Here is an 18,142-nt window from a genome sequence, read left to right on the forward strand (position 1 = left end):
ATAGGTAGCTTTCTGGAAGAACTTTAGGAAACAGATGATCCTCATGAGACCTTTACTTCTTTGATTCTTTTCAACATGATCATTTAAAACCTATGCTATTAGTTCCCAAACTTTTTGTACTAATTGAAGAGAAAGAGGATGAGACCTTAAGATGTCAGTTTTAGTAGACTCAAAAATAGCTGATAATTAGAACCATCTGGTAAGCTTTTTAAACAATATGTTCTTTGGAGTTTATTATATTTTAGAATAAAAACAAAATAGTAGTTGGATATATACAATAACAACTCACAGAGTAAAAAATGAGTCTTCTTCCAAACCTTTTCTTCCATTTTTCCCTTTCCCAGAAGTAACCATTGATGCAAGTTTCCTGTGTATTCTTCCCAAAATGTTTGTTGCACAGACAAGCATGTATGTATTCCCGGGACTTCCTCCTCCCATTCCACTCCTTTTTAATAAATGGCAACATGTTGCATTCACCACTATGTTACTGTTCCCTTTATATAGATGAAGAATGTAGGTGAAGTTATTAATAGTAGCTAATATATTGAGATTTACCTATGTGCCAGGCCATGTTTAAAAAACACTTTACAATTTATTTAATCTTCACAATGACGCTAAGAGGTGGGTATTATTATGTAGATTTTGGAGATTATTTCATTTAAATATTTCTACACCTGCTTCATTCCTTTCTACCCCTACCTTTTCCTCTCAATTTTTTGAGAGTTTTCAAGCCTCTAAAAAGGTGAAAGAATAGTAAAATGAACACTAGTTTATCCTTCACGTAGAGTCACCAAACCTGGTAAATTTTACTTAGGAATAGATTCCAACATGAGTGTGCACGTGCACACATATGCGCGCACACACAGTACATTCCCCAGTTTAATTTTATAGCTTGAGGTTTTTCCATTTCTTGGACTAGATAGGTGGAATGAATTTGAACCTCAAACTTACAAGAGGGTGGTAGACTTATAAATTCTCAGGGATTTTACAGCATGTTCCCTTTATGCCCCACATGACCTGGTATTGGGAAATGTCTACAGGGCAATGAAGAGTTCAGGCTTAGCATACCATTCTGGATTCCTGCTTCCTCTTAGCTTCTTTGGCCCTGGGGAGTTTCTCATACTTTCTTGTGAGCTCAACTGTTTATTAAAAGGATGTTTGTGGGGTGTCTGGGTGGCTCAGTCGGTTGAGTGTCCGACTGTTGGTTTCAGCTCAGGTTGTGGTCTCAGGGACGTGGGATTGTGGGATGGAGCCCCGAGTGGGCTTCAGGCTCAGTGGGGAGTCTGCTTCTCTCCCTGCCCATCTGCCCCTCCTCCCCCGCACGTGCGTGTGTGTGCATGCGTGCACGCGCTCTCTCTCTCTCTCTCTAATAAATAAAGAAATCTTTAAAAAATAAAAGGGTGTTTGTTGTATTTCATCTAAAACTTTTGGTGTTTTGAATGGGGATAGTTTATCTGCCATATTTCAAGAAGCAGAACTTCTTACATTTTATCTTAATTTTAACTGGCTGTTGAATCTTACTGATTATCTTATTCATGCTTTCTTTATGTTCATCCAAGTCAACGATAAACATCTTAAACTGGTCAAATCCGAAGACTTACCGGCTCTTCTTCCTTTATCTGTACAGTAGATGGACTTTTTATGGAAGCTTAAGTAGTAGTTACTTTATCATCTTGTTTAATACTCCCAGGAGTTCTGGGAAGCAGGTGCTGCCGTGGTCTGGGTTGAGACCTAGAAACGTGAACTTTTAGCACCCTAGGTTATGCCTTTGCAGCTGATTCATGGATGACTGGGTAACAGGACATCCCTGCTATAGTCAAGAACCTTGTACTAGTTTATCTATTTTAATTGTCTCTTCTGGTTTTTCTGCTTCTCATCTCTCAATTTCAGTGAAGCTTCCATCCTGCCGCCAGTTATCTTACTAAAACAGACATTTAATAAAAGGTTCCAATTTATAAATCTTTTGGGTTCCCATTGCCTATAGGATAAAATCTCAACTCATTAGCATGATAAGAGAAGCCTTTCTTTGTTTGAAGATTTGATCTCTACCAGTCTACTTCATAACTACTTACTCACCAGTCCAACCAACACACCAAATATAAATCCTACAAAATGTCTTGGTATCCTCCAAAAAATCATGCTATTTTATATCTTTAGGCATTTGCACATTTCTTTATATATTATATGTATATATGTTGTTAATGTGATGTTGTATAAATGTTTTGTTTGTATGTTGATCATACTAGGTAGTGAGCTCTTCTGGGACAGAAGCCACAACTTATTCTTCGTGTTTCTAAAAGCCAATATGTTGTCTAAGCATGAGCTTATGAAACCAGACTTCTTTTTAAGTTGACATTACCATTAATTACCTTTTTTAAGGACAGTTATTCAACTATCTAAAAAATATAGCTAATTCTGTTAACCAGTTCAGTACAATTTTCTCAGTCCTTGTCCACAATTACATTGTGAAATCCTCAAGGATCTCTGACCTTCCTATTCCAATGTTTCCCTTAATTTCTCTTGAAAATTAGCAGGCTATTTCAGTGAGGAAAAAAAAATCCCAATTGGACAATTTTAAAAAATATTTGTATGTATAGTATTCTGAGTGTCAACTATATGTGCTTATCACCTGTACCAGAACTTCATGAAACATTCTTTGTCAGTTACTTTTCATCAGAGTTGGGAGCTTTTCCTACATTATCTTGACATTATACCGTCTTCGGGGTGCCTGGATGGCTCAGTCGTTAAGCATCTGCCTTCGGCTCAGGTCATGATCCCAGGGTCCTGGGATCGAGCCCCGCATCAGGCTCTCTGCTCTGCGGGAAGCCTGCTTCTCCCTCTCCCACTCCCCCTGCTTGTGTTCCTGCTCTGGCTATCTCTTTGTCAAATAAATAAAATCTTTAAAAAAACAAAAACAAAAAACCCCACAACATTATACCGTCTTCAATTCAGTTATAGTATTAGTTGGCATTTACCACTAGATACCATTGAAAATCCCTAAAGTTCAAGGTTCCATCTTTTATAACATAAGTATGTGCTCCATCATATTTGCAAATTGTGAATTTAAATGTACTTAAATGAAGGGTTATCTGTAAAAGTTTCATTGCATAAAACTTCAGAATATGGAGTACCAGCTTATATTAATAATTTTAAGAGTGTATAGATGTTACACTTAGTCCAATTAGGTATTTTTTATTAAGTGAAATACTTTATTTTTTCTTTTTTAAAGATTTTATTTATTTGAGAGCAAGCAACAAGCGGGGGGAGGGGCAGAGGGAGAGGGAAAAGCAGATCCCCTGATGAGCAGGGAGCCTTGCCTACAGGCTCAATCCCCGGACCCTGAGTCATGACCCGACCCTTAACTGACTGAGCCACCTAGGCACCCCATTAAATGAAATACTTTAGAAAGCTTTTCATATACAGGAAATCAAATGATTAATTAGCATATGGTTACTTACTTTTTGCAAGGGAGCTAAGATTTTTAGATTTTAGGAATTGTCAGCCATACAGTCAGGGTCCTGGCAGAAAACAGAAACTGCTGATTTGAAAATTTAATAAAAGGACTCTTTACAAAAGGTATAGACAACATTTAGGGGGCCCAAAGGGAAGATGCAGGGTCCTGGGGTGCTTGAGCTAAAGGAATAAGGAGAGGGAACAGGTAGTGCCACTGGGAGGGGCTAATCGTATAGTGAGGGCGCCTGACTTGAGCATTGGCCTTCAGCCAGCCTGTTGTGATTCTGGAGGAGCCAGATCTCACTCTTGGCCTATACTTCTGATCTGCCTAGTGCCGCCTTTTGGCTGACTGGAAGTTCGGAGCACAAGGAAACTTGTTGATATGGTCCATGATAGTCATCTTCTCAAAGCACAGGGTGGGAGAGGAAAGAGTGGAAAGTGGATCTGGAGGAGTAAACAGAAAGCGGCAGCTATGTCAGCCGAAGTTAAAAAAAAGGGGGGGGGGTAAACACAAGTATTAGTGATACTAATTTTGTTTACTGTATCATTTTTCTATAATTTTGAATTTTTCCTTTCATTAAAAAATTTCATGACACAGGTCCTGGGAATGTACAAAAACCAAAAAATACATTGGTAATATTATGGAAAATTATTTATTTTGATTTATTTTGATTTTGATTTGAAAAAAAATTTTTTTATTAATGCTGGATATTTTTTCAAAGGCCAACAAAAAATGTGAAGAGGCACGCCAGGAAAAAGAAGCAATGGTAATGAAGTATGTAAGAGGTGAGAAGGAATCTTTAGATCTTCGAAAGGAAAAAGAGATACTTGAAAGAAAACTCAGAGATGCGAATAAAGAATCTGAGAAAAACACTAACAAAATTAAGCAGCTTTCTCAGGAGAAAGGACGGTTGCACCAGCTGTATGAGACAAAGGTATAACTTGTGGTGGTGTACTTTAGTTGAAATTTATTCTTTTTGCTTTTCCTTATCTAATCAAATACTGATAACTTAATGTGGTTAAAGTCACTATTTAACATAAAGTTGTTTTTATTAGTTTACCTTCTAAGAACGTGAATGCTTTAGTAACTTTAGTATCTCACTACCTGTTGGCAAAAAGTTTTTGCTGGGAAAAAAATGAGATATTGACACATGTTTATTAAATAACTTTTTCTTGATAGATTTTTTTAAAACCTTCTTTTAATATCTATATGTTGAAGAAATGAGTTCCTGCTCCGAAAGAACATTTTATTTTGGTAAAATACATACATAGTAGGATCAAGATGTGAATAGTTTCTCAGCAAGAACTATGTAATTTGACTGGAATCTTATGTAACACTTATTTATCATAGAATAGAATTTATATTTTTCTTGTAGAAAAACATGTTCTTTTTAGATGCTGCCCGAAGAAATTCAATTACTGAGCTATTCAGAGTCCTTGCTGTTAACTAGCAGCCTCATGGCATGGTCTTATTTCTAGTCAGTCATCATTTCTTGATAATGAATGTTATTTTTTTTAATTAACTTTTAGTTCAGGAATGTTGTCATTGTTCTCAGGAATTCTGGAAAAAATTAATTTGTATTTCACCTTAATGCCAGCCAGTTGAGAAGAATCATAGAGATGTACTTGTACTTGCAACATATCCAGTTGTTTGAAATATGTTAATCATCTTATGTCTATTGATTGGATTTAGGATTTTGCTACTCTCTTACCATTTGAACTTTGAATTAGGTTTATGTAGGTCATAATATGCTAACCTCTGAAATATAGTGTTATTAAATTAATTATTTTGAGGAGGTATAAAAGATACACAAATAATTGGTTGATTGTTTAAATGAAAAAATATGACCTAGTGATATTGTTTTAGGAAAGTGAAACTACTAGACTCACCAGAGAAATTGACAAATTAAAGGAAGATATCAACTCTCATGTCATTAAAGTAAAATGGGCACAAAACAAATTAAAAGCAGAAATGGATTTACACAAGGTAAGTACTGTAATGCAGTGGAAAAATTATTAGAATCAGTTTTAAGAGCAAATGCAGGGGCACTTGGGTGGCTCAGTCAGCTAAGTGACTGACTCTTGGTTTCTGTTCAGGTCGTGATCCTCAGGGTCATGAGGTAGAGCCCCACGTCGGGCTCTTTGCTTAGCACGAAGTCTGCTTGGGACTCTCTCTCCCTCTCCCTCTGCCCCATCCCCTTGCGTGTGTGCTTGTGTGTGCGCACTCACGCTGTCTCTAAAATAAATCTTAAAAAAAAAAAAATGCAGTAAAGCTAATGAGGCATAAAGCTTAATTCAGTGACTTCTGTGGGATAGGTTGAGCCTGAATATTTGGTGATTGTGAAAAGATATTTCCTTGTGTGATTTACATATTAAATTAGAATGTTAAATTTTATAAATTGTAAAAAATATCGTTCATTGTTTACAACTCCAAAATTGACTTTGTTCTTCAAGCATTTCTTGGTATCTATATATTACACGTTGTCAGAAATTTGGGGGAAAGAGGGGTAGTACGCAAATTTAGAGAGCCAGGGAAAGTGTCACTGAGAGATGACAGATGGGTAAAGACCTGAAAGAAGGAGGGCAGAGTACCACAGAAGAGAAAGATTTGGAGATCTGCAGTGTGTTCCCTTCAGTTCTTCATTTAGCTCACTACTTACTGATCAGTATATGTGTATGAGAAAGTTAGAGGTGGAGAAAGAACTATCAGAAGGGAGTAGGGACAACAGTTCCTAGGGCTCACAGAGGGCTAGTAGGAACTGTTCATGTTTCCCCCAGCCAAGAGAAAGCCCTCTTAACATAATAGGGCATCTGGTGGCCTTCAGAAGGGTGTTGCTTCAGCAGTGAGGACTAATTAGCCTGAGACTACAGTCTGTTATGGACCCATCTTAGAAAGCTTTGAAAGAAAGCCTCAGATCAAATTGTATCAAATAATGATGTCCCAGAAGAAAGCCCAAAATATTCAAGTGAGTTAAAAAATCTCCAGGACCTAAGAACATAACACAATGTCTGGTATCCAATAAAAAATTACCAGACATGCAAAGAAGCAGGAAAATATAGCCTATAATGAGAAGAAAAGAAAAATCAATTGATAGGAAACAAAGGCAGAAATGACATAGATGAAAGAAGTAGGTAAGGATGTTAAAACAGTTATTATAAAATATATTCCATATATTCAAGAAGATAGATTAAAAGTGTGAATACATTAAGGAAAAACATAAAAGACTGTAAAAAGGCCAAATTGATACAATGTCTGAGATGAAAAATACAGTGGATAGAATTAACAGAAGATTAGATGCTACAGAAGATAAGATTAGTGAACTTGAAAAACATGAAACTTCAAAAACATATATGGAAACATAGCATAGAAAACTATACTAGTGATTCCTAGATTTATAACTTCTATACAGAATTCCATATTCTTATATTTAGGTGGCTACTTGACATCTGATGTCTTGGGTGACTCACAGGCATCTTCAACTGAACATGTCTGAAACTGCCATTGCTCCCCCATCTCAAGAAATGGCAATTCATCCTTATCCTTGAGTTCTCAGTCACCATATCCAGTCCCTTAGTAAATATTCTTGCTCACTTCTTTCAGATCTTTACCCATCTGTCACCTCTCAATGACACTTTACCTAGCTCTCTAAATTTGCATACCTCCCCTCAAACCCCCTTGTGCCCTTACTTTATATTTACTTGTTAGCACTTGTCATTATCTAATATAACATATTTTTACTTATGTATTTTATGTATTACCTGTGATCACTAGAATACCAGCTTTATGAGAGTAGAGATTTTTATCAGTCTTCTTAACAGTAATATTTCCTCGAAGCTTAGAAGAATGCCTTATATGGCAGGTGCTCACTAAATAAATGAAATGTAGTCCCTTAATCAAAATTTTTCTTTTATTTGGTTATTTATTTAGTAATTACTTAGAATTATAGGAATCTCTCAGTTGTTATTTTTTGAGTGAAGTGAGTACCTACTGTGTGCCAAGGTTTTTCAGTTATTGATGATACAGACGTGGGAAAAAAAAGCCATATAGGATTTGGGGCGCCTAGGTGGCTCAGTCAGTTAAGCAGCTGCCTTCAGCTCAGGTCATGATCTCAGGGTCCTGGGTTCGAGTCCCACATCGGGCTCCCTGCTAGGCAGGGGTCTGCTCCTTTTCCCTCTTTTCCTCCCCCTGCTCGTTTGCGCTCGCTCACTCTCTCAAATCAAATCTTTTTTTTTTTTAAGATTTTATTTATTTATTTTGACAGAGACAGCGAGAGAGGGAACACAAGCAGAGGGAGTGGAAGAGGGAGAAGCAGGCTTCTCGCAGAGCAGGGAGCCTGATGTGGGGCTGGATCCCAGGACCTGGGGATCATGAGCCGAAGGCAGACTCTTAACAACTGAGCCACCCAGGCGCCCTCAAATAAATCTTAAAAAAAACCCAAAAAACAAATCAAGTTCTTATTAAAAGACCAGCAACTGGAAGTATATAGCTAGGTACTTAGTTGTATGATAGATGTATCCAAAAACAACATAAAAGAAGTAGTGTGTGAAAAAAGACGCAATTTAGATGGTTCAAAAGATGAAGAGAAACATTCCAAGTGGAGGAAGAGCAAGAGAAAAGGAAAAACGGAGATGAGTATTTGATGTTTGGGAAGACCAGCCTCCCTAGAGCAAAGGCTTATATTAGTGATTCCTTCATAGATTCAGCAAATATTACATGAACAATTAGTATGTGGCAAGGTGTTGTCCAGAAGCGGTGTCCTCAGTGGAGGAAACATGTAATCTACAGAACAGGGTATCAGTTGTTCTAATCCAGGAATGCCCTGGACTCTTTCTGTGGGAAGGCAGATAACAGCTTCTACCCTTTTCTGAAGGGCAGCTACTAGGAGGTGATACCTAAACCCTGATTTCAAATCCACAATAGCTCAGGCCATGGGACTGGATGGGTGATCTGAAGAACTGTGGAAAAAGAGCTACAGAGCAGGGCTTTATCTGGAAAATTGCCACAGGAAGCAGAAAGCCAGTTGAGACAGAAAAGACAACAATGGAAAGGGAAAAACAGTAGTATGTTGTCTTGTAATAGAAACAGAGGAAGGATATCCAGAGAATCAGGAGTGGTCAGAACTGGAGCAGGTAAGTCAAGAATAGAAAATGAGAGAAAGTAATTGAATTTGATGAGAGAGTAGTCCCTACAAACCTTCAGAATTGCTCTTTTAGGAGAGTGGTTAGGAACAGAAACCAAACTGTAGCATGGACCTATAAGACAGTTTTGAATGGATACCATGGCCGTAAAGCAAAGAATGGTCTTTTATGTGTGTGCAGAGAGCGGTTTAACACTTTGTTCCTCTTGTCTTACCAGGTTAATAATTACTTTTAGTGATTTACTAAAAACTATCAAATTTAACCTTATTTAATGGCTATCAGTTAACTGTACAGTCCACTTTGGTTTTTTGTCAGAAGCATAAAGTGTTATTTCTAGAATAGTATCTAACCCCTCAATGGCAGTGCCAGGACTACTGTGGTCATTGTCCTTACCATTTATCACAGTACTGGGCCCAACCTTGTCACTGTCTGTGAAGGACAAACTGTTTTCCTTCTCCAGTGTAGGGAAGAACCCATTTCTCCCTACTGTGTGTTTCTTCCCTCTGAGTCTCGTTTACTTTTACACTGAACACTTCACCTCTGACACTTTGGTCACCAGTTGTGTGGAGGTTTTCCCCCACTACAAGTAATTCTCTGCGATACAACTAGGTGTTGCTACAGTTTCACTTGACTCTGACACATCCACCTGGAGATAGCATTGGATCCCACAGGTTAAGGGCTCAGTCATACAAGAAGGCTCCCCAGCCCCGCAGCATGCACATACTTCAGATGCCAGCCACAAGGCCAGGTGCCCTTGTGACCAGCCAGCTATAGATCAGAAGTTCCAGCGACCCCCTCCTTGGGTTTGAAGATTTGCTTAAAGAACTCAGGGAAGGACTTGGGTTTATCATGTTATTAAAGGGTATGATAAAGGATACAGATGAACAGCCAAATGAAGAGCTATATAGGGCAAGGTCTGGGAGGGTCCCAAACATAGGCGCTTCTGTCCCCGTGGAGTTGGGGAACCTCTTGGTGTGGTTGTATTTGACAGTCTGGAAGCTCTCCAAACCCCATATTTTGGGATTTTATGGAGGGTTCATTATGAAGGAATGATCCATCATCAGCTCCATCTTCAGGCCTTCTTTGGGGGCTGGATTCCAGACTGCTAATCATGACTTGGTCTTTCTGGTGACCAGCCCACATCCAGGAGCCCACCCAGAGGCGCCTCATTAGAACAAAAGACACTCCTGTCACCCAGGAAATTACAAGGGTTTCAAGAACTCTGTGTCAGGAACAGAGGTCAAAATCAGTACTGCAGCAAGAGATGCTCCTAGTGTTCTTATGACTTAGGAAATTACAAGGGTTTTAGGAGCTTTGTGTCAGGGACTGGGGCAGAGACCAATATATATCTTTTCTTATCTCACACTATCTTTTTGTCAATGCAGGAAACCAAAGATAAACTCAAAGAAACAACAACAAAGTTAACTCAAGCAAAGGAAGAAGCTGATCAGATACGGAAAAATTGTCAGGATATGATAAAAACATATCAGGTATGCTTAACTTTTCAAATAGATTAGTAATAAAATGGCACCAAATATCAGTACTCTTGCTTCATTAATGTTTTGTATCTGTAATATTTGAAGTGTGGAATGGATTTGGTAGAACAGTTAAATAAATGACAGGTTATTTCCTGTGTTAAAGTACTTGTAGCTTAACTAGAGATCTTATTAGAGATGTTTTTAACCAAATAAAAACACTAAAAAATATCAGAAGAATGAAGAGTACAAGGAAATTTATAACTTAAAACCCACTGTATATTATATTACATATCTTAAGGGCTATTCTTGTTCGTACAGAATTGACATTTAAAATCTTTCAGTACAGTCATTTTTAGATACCCAAGGTATGCATTTCACAATTTGTAAACTTAACTGCCAAAGCCTTCACTTTCCAAAGTATAAAACTTTAAAAATTCAGTCATACTTTTTTCATTTCCTTCCCATTAGGAGTCAGAAGAAATTAAATCCAATGAGCTTGATGCCAAGCTTAGAGTCACAAAAGGAGAACTTGAAAAACAAATGCAAGAAAAATCTGACCAGCTAGAGGTGAGTGGCTTTGCTCTTTTCATGCCCTGGATTGGGCAATACATACAGAGCGAGAGAAAGAATGAGTACTGTCACCCACTTTGAAGGCCTTTTCGAAGGAATAGGCAATAAATTTTAGGTCTTGTTTAATACATAGTGACTTGTGGTTTCTTTTAAACTTTACAAAAGATGCATCATGCCAAAATAAAAGAACTGGAAGATCTGAAGAGGACGTTTAAGGAGGGTATGGATGAACTACGAACACTCAGAACAAAGGTAAGGAAATCTCTAGTCATGATTTCAGAGGAAGGCTAAATATCTTTAATTTTGGACTCCTTCTAATTTTTTTAAGTGTTAGGGAAACACTTTCATTCCAAAATGAAAGAACTCAGAGGAGTAGAATATTGATTTCCTAGCAATAAAATGGACTCTTTTGTTGAAATGATAATGTCTTCCACTTTGGTCCCTTTGAAGTATTTTCCAGACATTCCTATTTTACAGCACATTTCCTGTTTCTGTCACTTATCCTTGGGCCCCTAACATAAGGCAGTCTTATCAGCAAATTAATTGGAAAGATAGTTGGACTTTAGAACTATAAGTGACAGAAAATAATAGACTTTATATTTCTCCTGGGTAGTCTTGTACAGTTTTAATTTCTAACAATCTAGTATAGTCTTCATTGTAAAAATAGTATCCCTTTTAATATGAATGTGAAATATCATTGTATATCAATTCATTTCTTTAGAAATAGGCTTTTAAGTAACCACCTTGAATTTGCCATCATTTAATAATTTCTAAAGTGTCCTTCATGTGCCTTTCCATTTGTTGTCTGTGCCAGTTCTTTGAGGTAGGTGGGGAAGGTATATCTTGTTTTCAGGTGAGGAAATGGAGATTCAGCAAAAATAATGTGACATGCTAAAACTCCTGTGACTAAATCACAAGAAATCTGAGACTGAACCCCAAGACTGTTAATGTCCCATTATATTTTCTTCACATTAATCCTTATAACTTAGCTTAGATTTTTTTTTTTTTTTTTGAGCAAGAGAGAGAACGAGTGTGCGAACGTGTGAGTGGTGGGGGAGGGGCAGGGGGAGGGAAAGAGAATCTTAAGCAGGCTCCACGCACAGTGCGGAGCCCGATGTGGGGCTCGATCTCACAACCCTGACATCATGACCAGAGCCAAAATCAAGAGTCTTGATGCTTAACCAACTGAGACACCCAGGAGCCCCTAGCTTGGATTATTAATATATAATCAGTATATGAAGTAATTAAGGAACAAGAAAATACTGTTTATAGTCTAACTTGGTTATGAATTTTGATAGGTGAAATGTCTAGAAGATGAACGATTAAGAACAGAAGATGAGTTATCCAAATATAAAGAAATTATTAATCGCCAAAAAGCTGAAATTCAGAATTTATTGGACAGAGTGAAAATTGTGGATCAGATACAGGAGCAGCATCAAAGGTATAAACCAAGCAACTTCTGTTTATGCTAATCAATAGGCTTTTTAATTCTATCTCAAGATTCTGTTATTAAATGTAATTATTACATTAAATAAGAATTTTATAATTTTACTAGCTAAAAAATTTAAAATTCCTGTTTTCATTTGAACTTTTTTGGATTATCTTTGAAGTTGCTATTATGGCTTCTAAAAATCAAAGTTTATATTCCCTAAATATTGGAAGTGGCAATTTATAAAACAGAATGGATTTCAGTTTCTTATTCTTTAATGTTCAAATTATGCTACTATTACTAGTACTTCTAAAAGGTAGATATATATGTACATCTGTATCTTTGTGTGTATTGTAGTGCAAGGTCAGGAGCTGACATTCCTTGGCTTCTTGTAAAACCGTTTAGCTAAACTCTACTCATGACGTCACCTGGCAGAGCCTAAATTCATCCTTAATCCAAATACCTTCTTTTTGATACTGTCCCAGCGGCTGCTGCTCAGTATTGCCAAAAATCCTCACCATCATCCGGGTTGGTGCTGCGACCTCAACTGGAAATGTTAGTGACCTCTAATCCTGCCATATGGCCTTAGTTACAGCCTCTCCCCCACCTCAAAGCATCTATTCCAGATGCTCCTTCTTTGTTCCCACTTCCGGTCTCCCTCTCCTCACTGTTTACTCTTGGCAGGTGATTACCTCTTATTTACTTCACAAGAGAAGAGGGAGCTGCGGGTAACTGTTCTCGCAACCTCTTTCTGTCTCTTCTGTGAACTTGCCTTCATCTGCAGCTATTCTTCTTTCTCTTCCTTCTGTTATTACAGAAGACATGTTCCTGTTCCCCTCTGAACTGAATTGTTCTCTCTACTTCCGTGGATCCCATGCTCTTCTGCCTTCTCAGGATCTTTCTGGACTATTTCTTCTTTATCCTTTATCTCTTACCTCTCTCTACTTTTTGTTTTTCTACATTTCAGTATTAAAAATGTCAAAACTAATGTGATGTCCCCCCCACCTTTCTCATGTCCTTCACAACCAAACATCCTTGTAGAATCATCTGTACTCTTCCTCCATGCCGTCACTTCCTTTGTCCTCCTTTTCCTCTCCACTTCAGTCTAGCTTCTACCCCAACATCCCATTAAAAACTGCTAATGCCTCCTTAAATCTAGCAGACACTTCCCAGAGTAAGCCTTGCTTGAATTTTCAGTATTAAAACCATTAAGCCCATTATCTTTCCTTTTTTTTAAAGATTTTATTTATTTAACTGACAGAGACAGCTAGAGAAAGAACACAAGCAGGGGGAGTGGGAGAGGGAGAAACAGGCTTCCCGCCAAGCAGGGAGCCCGATGCGGGGCTCGATCCCAGGACCCTGGGATCATGACCAGAGCTGAAGGCAGTCGCTTAACCAGCTGAGCCACCCAGGTACTCCAAGCCCATTATCTTGACATGCTCTGTTCCTTTGGCTTCATATCATGCTTTCCTTGGTGTTCCTCCCCACTTTCTGGCCACTCCTTTTCTCAGTCTCCTTGGCAGCCTTCTCCTTGTCATAAAACTCTTTTGTTACTATTTTATCATACTCTGAATGGCCCAGCTATTGCTGTAGTATGCTGTAGGACCTTCAAGTCATTATCTTCAGCCCTTTTAAAGGCTCAGGCCCAGACATACAGGTATCAAAGGCACCTCAGACTTTTAGAATGTCCCACACTGATTCATCCATCCCACCCATAAATATGCTCCTCTGATGTTCCTGAGATGAGTGATGAGTGGAGCATCCACATGATTTTCCAGCCCAGGAACCTGGGCGTCCTTCTTGGTTTCCTTTCCTTCCCCTCATACATCTAACCAGTCACAGAGTATTATTGATGTTAATGCTTCAGTATCTTTCAAGTTCATTTATTTTTCACACCCCTACTACTGCTGCCATTGTTCTTTTATCTGGAAAGCTGCCATAGCTTCTAAATGGGTTTTTTGTTTTATTTTTTGTGGGTTTTTTTTTTTTTGTCTTCCCTTGCAGTCCATTTCCTACACCGAAGTTAGCATAGTCTTTTTAAAAAGGAAATCTCAAAACCTTTCAGTGATTTCCCATTGCCTCAAGGACTGTCCAGTAAGTTCAGATGCCACAGCATGGCTTGGAAGATCATTAGTGACCTTGCTTCTCTCTCTGTGCTTTCTCTTTTCGCACTCCTGGGTTTCAGCAATAGTTGTTTACAAATGTGGATTGATTGTCTCCTATGTGCATGCGCTGTATTAAGTGCTGGGGATATAGTGCTGTCCTTATCCTCATCAGTGTTGAACATGTGTTTGTTAGTACCAACAAGAAAGTCATTCTCGTTCCCTTCCCAGATCTAGCACATCCTGTTTCTTCTACCTGGAACATATTTTGTTGTCCCACTCACTCCTACTTTTTCTTCTGATCAGGAAGTAGCAAACTGTGGTCCACGAGCCAAGTCCAGCCCACTGCCTTTTTTCGTAAATAATTTTTTCTTGGAACACAGCTACTCTCATTCCTTCATGAATTATCTGTGGCTGCTTTCACACTGCAGCAGCAGGGTTGAACACTTGCCACAAAGACCATATGCCGTAGAAACTTAAATTGTTTAAGTTTGGGCCTTTCACAGGAGAAGTTTGCTAGCCCCTGCTGTGTTAGTTTAAACACCACTTACACTAGGTGAGGCAGCCCACTCTGTGCTTTCATCATCGAAAATATTTTATCACACATGTAATCTCCTTAATGGAAATCTTTGAGAGCAGGGCCCATGTCAGTCTTATACTCACAGCTCTTAGTTCCTAGCATATATTAGGTAGTCCTACAAATCCAAATAAACAATTTGGATGAATGAATAAAAGTACATTTATAAAGTATTTTAGTTTGTGAAAATCCCAAACCATTAATGTAATGTCTTTTAGTAGTTTTTTTTTTCTTAAGTATAAACTTTGTTTTTTAGAGGTAAACAAGAAATTGAAAATTTGAAGGAAGAAGTGGAAAGTCTTAATTCTTTGATTAATGACCTACAAAAAGACATCGAAGGCAGTAGGAAAAGAGAATCTGAGTTACTACTATTTACAGAAAAGCTCACTAGTAAGAATGCGCAACTCCAATCTGAATCCAATTCTTTGCAGTCACAATTTGATAAGCTTTCCTGTAGTGAAAGTCAGTTACAAAGCCAATGTGAACAAATGAAACAGACAAATACTAATTTGGTAAGTATACATTTACATTTAACTTTTAAAGTGACATACAAGAAGCACAAATTAAATTTTCCTGTTAGCATAAACCTACTGGTAGTTAAGTTGAGCTTTTTTTTTTTTTATTGGCCTGATTTTCTGGTAATTTCAAATGCTGTGAGAAGTGTCAGTTTTTCCTTCTAACTTGTTTAAAGTGTTCTTTTTCCTTCCTGTATATAATTTATAATAAAATACCTTCCTAAAGTGTTTATGAGAAAGTATTTCACTTTTGAAAATAAGAAAACCATGGTTTTTGTCATTAGTAACTGGAATTACCACGTGTGTGTGTATATATATATATATTTTAAGATTTATTTATTTTGGGGGGGAGGGGCAGATGGAGAGGGAGAGAGAGAATCTCAAGCAGACTTCCTGCTGAGTACGGAGCCTGACACGGGGCTCGATCTTGTGACCCCGAGATCGTGACCTGAGCCGAAATCAAGAGTTGGACATTCAGCTGACTGAGCCACCTAGGCACCCCTGGAATTACTATATATTTTTTAGAGTATTTCAAATACTCTAGATTTTTATAGTTTAAAAATGGTTTAATATTTCTAAGTGATCAGAGTGTCTTCAAGTTACTCATAAAAATAATTTGTTAGTCCAAAATAACCAGAGACCTCTGACATAGACTGTTTTGCATGTATAAAATGGCAAATGCATTAATATGCCCCCTGCATTCCCACGCAAGGAATTTGAGGAGTGCGGGAAACAAAACCTGGTAAGGAACAATTCTGGAAGAATCTACCATCAAGGACCCTGTATTTTCAGGTTTTAAACTATGAGCAGTAATGGAAACAAACAGGTGTTAAAATTGGTGTTTTTTGTTTGATCCCATTTAATATTTAGGAAAGTAGATTGTCAAAAGAGGAAGAGCTGCGAAAAGAGGAGGTCCAGACTCTGCAAGCGGAACTCACCTGTAGACAAACAGAAGTTAAAGCATTGAGTACCCAGGTCGAAGAACTAAAAGATGAATTAGTAACCCAAAGACGTAAACATGCCTCCAGTGTCAAAGATCTTACCAAACAACTCCAGCAAGGTATAAAATTCTCGCACACTTAGACCTTAATGTTGCATCTTTTAGTCATTAAGGATTTATAGAAAAAATATATTTTACATCAGGTTCTACCACACTGATTAGTGCCATATGTTCTTTTTAATGTATTAATGTTTATAAACCAAATCGCTAAACCTCTTGGAGTTCCATGAATAGTCTATTACATCTTCTATGCTAAAGGACGTTTATGCACAGAACCCCAAAATGTGAGAGTTGGGAATATACTTGAGGGCAGTAGTGTCTAAACGTTTTTGATCACATACTCCAATCAGTAAGAAGTATTTAAGCGTTTGTTCTCAGATTTATATGTATTTATTTATAAATTTAAAACATGTATCACTCTATATTAAAAAACATGAAAAATAGAATCTGATTAAAACATAATAAAAATTAAAATTAAAAAATCTTTCCAAAGATCAGATGAAATGTAAGTATAAATGGAAATTCTAATATTTTCTCCCTACACATGCTATGAGTTGTTGTTTTGTGCAGCATCTAGGGTACCTGCAGCCCACCTTGTAGACCTCTACCTTAGAGATCATTGAGCCCTAACCCTTCATCTTAGAAGAAACTGAGACCCAGACAGGTTATGAATGACCTGAACAAATGATTAACAGCTGGGACTGGAACCCAGATTTCTTTCATTTAAAAATTTAAACGATTTAAACTGTGCTATGTGCTTGGATACAAAGATGAGTAAGATATCTGTTCCGACTTCCTAATCTCTTCTGTTCTCACTACTTTGTGTTACTATTGAGTGAAATATAGTATTAAGATAAAAGAGATTTAGCATTTACTTAATATGAATATATTCAGATATTTGCCATAAGAATTGTTTGTTTTTAAAGCTATAATTGAAGGGAAATTTCTGGTATTGTAGAGGTCATCTAAATCCATCAGGACTCTGAATGTTAGGTCACTATGCCTAAGTGATGTCATCATAGTGTTGTTTCTATGTATTTTGTATTTGGCCCGGACATTTCTAGATATCATTTTATATGAATGACAACTATAGCCCTCCTGTCTAAAGTATGTATTCCACAAATTTCTCTTGTGTTTAAGCCATTTTTGCCTGAGCGATTTTAGCAATTAAAATCAGAAATAATGGGGCAAGTGGTCATGATAATTGTCACAAGTAATTTGTTTATTTTTCCTGTAGCACGAAGAAAATTAGATCAGGTGGAGAATGGAAGCTATGATAAAGAAGTCAGCAGTATGGGGAGTCGTTCTAGTTCATCAGGTAAAAAAATTTCTGGTTTCAGTTGTTATCTAGTGATTGATTGTAAAAAGAACTAGCATTTTTTTGTGTTAAAAAGTGTTGATATTTTTTTTCCCATTTTGAGTTATAAAAAGTGGTATTATTTCCAGTTAAATAAGTTCTCATCATTTCCCAGGGTTTCATGTTTGTCATGGGGTTCTAGATGATCTGTCTCCCTACCTCCTATTATCTTACCTGCATCTTCTTTATTCTTTGTGACAATTTCCTCTTCCATTTTTAAATTTAGATTTCTATCCATCCATATAGAGACATTTGTTATAATATGGTCTCTCTTTTTTTTTTTACTTTTATGTTACTTTTAACACCTGAAAACTAATGAAATGATCATCAATATATTTTAAGATTTTTTATATATATACATATGTTTAAATCTTTTAGCTTTCCCATGGTAAATATGCCTGTGGTCTGAAGTGAAAATGAATAGAGTCCATAAAATTATGATTGATATCATTGTGGAAATGGTAATTAGCAAAATATCATGTATTTGTCATTTTAGAGTGCCAGGAATCACGCCAAGCACTT

General features: G+C 37.3%; 1 protein-coding gene across 3 annotated transcripts in view; it reads left to right on the plus strand.

Annotated features, from left to right (window-relative positions):
* The window catches only part of CCDC186 (coiled-coil domain containing 186), a 48,194-nt gene that overhangs the window by 21,104 nt on the left and 8,948 nt on the right, over positions 1 to 18,142 (plus strand). For all 3 annotated transcript variants that reach the window (XM_078077091.1, XM_078077093.1, XM_078077092.1), the window contains 9 exons: positions 4,176 to 4,388; positions 5,321 to 5,440; positions 9,978 to 10,082; positions 10,539 to 10,637; positions 10,806 to 10,892; positions 11,939 to 12,081; positions 15,005 to 15,260; positions 16,134 to 16,323; positions 17,501 to 17,581. In XM_078077091.1, coding sequence (XP_077933217.1) covers positions 4,176 to 4,388; positions 5,321 to 5,440; positions 9,978 to 10,082; positions 10,539 to 10,637; positions 10,806 to 10,892; positions 11,939 to 12,081; positions 15,005 to 15,260; positions 16,134 to 16,323; positions 17,501 to 17,581 — 1,294 coding nt within the window. The remainder of the gene's footprint in view (positions 1 to 4,175; positions 4,389 to 5,320; positions 5,441 to 9,977; positions 10,083 to 10,538; positions 10,638 to 10,805; positions 10,893 to 11,938; positions 12,082 to 15,004; positions 15,261 to 16,133; positions 16,324 to 17,500; positions 17,582 to 18,142) is intronic.

The sequence above is a fragment of the Halichoerus grypus genome, chromosome 7 (assembly GCF_964656455.1).
Source record: "Halichoerus grypus chromosome 7, mHalGry1.hap1.1, whole genome shotgun sequence".
NCBI lineage: Eukaryota > Metazoa > Chordata > Mammalia > Carnivora > Phocidae > Halichoerus > Halichoerus grypus.